The sequence below is a fragment of the Silene latifolia genome, chromosome X (genome assembly GCF_048544455.1).
Source record: "Silene latifolia isolate original U9 population chromosome X, ASM4854445v1, whole genome shotgun sequence".
NCBI lineage: Eukaryota > Viridiplantae > Streptophyta > Magnoliopsida > Caryophyllales > Caryophyllaceae > Silene > Silene latifolia.
The window spans coordinates 223,761,229-223,763,647 of NC_133537.1; the positions used below are offsets into that span (position 1 = coordinate 223,761,229).

General features: G+C 39.7%; 1 protein-coding gene across 1 annotated transcript; it reads right to left on the minus strand.

Moving 5' to 3' along the window:
- Positions 1-874: 874 nt before the first annotated feature.
- On the minus strand, positions 875-2,046 carry LOC141619413 (uncharacterized). The gene is made up of 2 exons (XM_074436428.1): positions 1,233-2,046; positions 875-1,131 (listed from the first exon to the last, which is right to left on the minus strand). Exons 1-2 carry the CDS (start codon positions 2,044-2,046, stop codon positions 875-877), a joined length of 1,071 nt encoding a protein of 356 aa, XP_074292529.1.
- Between the last annotated feature and the right edge of the window lie 373 nt (positions 2,047-2,419).

Genomic DNA, 2,419 nt, shown 5'->3' on the forward strand with positions numbered 1-2,419 from the left:
AGATTTTGGGGTGTCATGTGTGGTGGTGTGTGAGGGGTTGAGTTGGGTGTTGCGTGAAGGTGGTTGTTATGGATGTTGCGAGGTGGGTAGCTAGGTCGTGTGATGGTGGTTTAGTAATGTGGTCGTTGCTAGTGTTTGGGCCGTGGTGTAGCTGTCGGCAGTAGGGACTCGCGGTGGGGGCTGGTGGTTGACTTGGGGAAACGTCGAGTTGGTGGTTTACACGGGTTAAAGGATGGATGTTCGTGGGTTTTACATGGGGGGTAAATTGAGTTGTTGTGACGGGTTTGATTTGGGTTATTCGGTTTTACTGTTTAATCGGGTTTATTTTGTAATCGGGTTTCTAATATCGTGGACCTTAATAATAATAATTAATTAAGTTAAATAATGAAAATAATTTATAATTAGTAAATAATAATGGGAAGTAATAATTAATTGATGGAAGAATTATAATATTTTGATTAGGTGACGATTGTGAAGAAATTATAATCGGGTTAGGATTGCTTTATTATTTGAATCGCTTTGAGATACTTGATTGGTTTTGCTTGCCAGGTAGGGATTATCCTACTCAACTATTTAATTGTGCAATTGTAATTGTTTGTGAATATATGGTTCTTGGAATATTGTGATTGCGATTATATGAAGTTGTGATTATGATGTTGGAGTTGTTATGAGTATGATGAGAATTTGGATGTTTTTTTTTTGATGAAATGTGAGTGTATATATATATATATATATATATATATATATATATATATATATATATATATATATATATTGATATCAAACAAGTACAAATACATGAGAGGAGAATACAGCATAATCAAACTGGAATCTCCCTAACAACCAACATTTAAACACAACCTACCACCAAAATCTAGACTACAATGCCCCATTTCTGGAGCCAAGTCCTCTCATCATTCACTACAGTTCTTCCAATTTTTGACCTGATCCTTCTCATGGCATCCTCTCTGATTTGCATAGCCAGAGACGCAGGCCTAGTAAGGATCATGTTCACCCTCGAGTTGTTTCTCTGATTCCATATATGATAGAAGCAGGCAGACCAGAGAAGATAATGAGTATGCAACTTCAGTCTTGCCCCTGCACTCCTACCACTGCTTGTATAAGCATCCACTGCAATTTTGAAACCACACCATTGCTCAATTAAACTCAGCACCTCTCTGCTATATACACAATCAAAAACAAATGCTCCAAAGTTTCAGGTTCCTGATCACAGATGCAACATCTGTTGTCAGGACAGCAACCAAACTGAAATAATTTAGCCTTGATGTTAAGACCCTGGTTCATCACAAGCCATGAAATCAAAGCATGCTTTGGTAAATTCCAATCATTCCAGACCAGTTGAACCCAATCTTTCTTAGGATGTTTATTTGTAAGCCACGCATATCCTTCTCTGATAGAATACCCCTTCAGGTTAGCTGCCCAGTGGCCATTCTGATAACCAGACTTCATCATTTCCTTTACTTTGCAAATACTTTTCCAGGACCAAGCAACACCAGCTGCAGGAGTGTAGGTGTGCCAGTCCTGCTGTTTGAGGTATACCTGACTTATCCGTTTGATCCAGAGCTTATCAGCTTTGTTGTAGACCCAATCAACCAGTTTAGCCACAGCTGCAATGTTGTATAGTTCTGCTTTCTTTATGACTAAACCACCTTCATCTTTAGGTAAGGTGACCTTGTCCCAAGCAACTAAAGGAACTCTATGGTAATCAGAGCTACCATCCCATAAATAGTTCCTACAAATGCCTTCAATTCTTCTGATTACCCCTTTTGGAATAATGAACATCCCTGCCCAATAGGAGTATAATGTATTAAGCACAGAGTTTATAAGGACTACCCTGCCTGCATAAGACAGCTTTTTGGCTCCAATACTTCTGATCCTGTTAACCATTCTCTCCACCAGGGCATTGCATTCTAATTTGGTCAACCTGCCAGCCTGTATAGGGACACCCAGGTACCTGAAAGGTAGGGAACCTTCCACAAAACTTGTTGCTTGTTGAATGTCATTCTTCAGCTCTGATGCAACCATTATAGTACACTTCAGACTTAGTATTGTTCATAGTGAGTCCTGATGCTCTGGAAAATGAAGAGAAGGCCCTTATCAACAGCATAATAGACTGTGCATTGCCTTTACAAAACATTAGTAAGTCATCTACAAACATAAGATGATTAAGCTTTACTCCCTTACATAAAGGGTGGTACTGAAAGGCCAATTATCAGTGGCATAGGCAATCATCCTAGTGAGATAGTCCATACAAAGGGTGAACAAGAGGGGAGAAATGGGGTCCCCTTTCCTAAGCCCTCTCCTCCCTTTAAAATACCCAAACTGGCTCCCATTCAGGCATAAGGAGAAACTTGTTGAGGTCACACAGGTCATAACTCTCTGTGAGAAATCTTCAGGG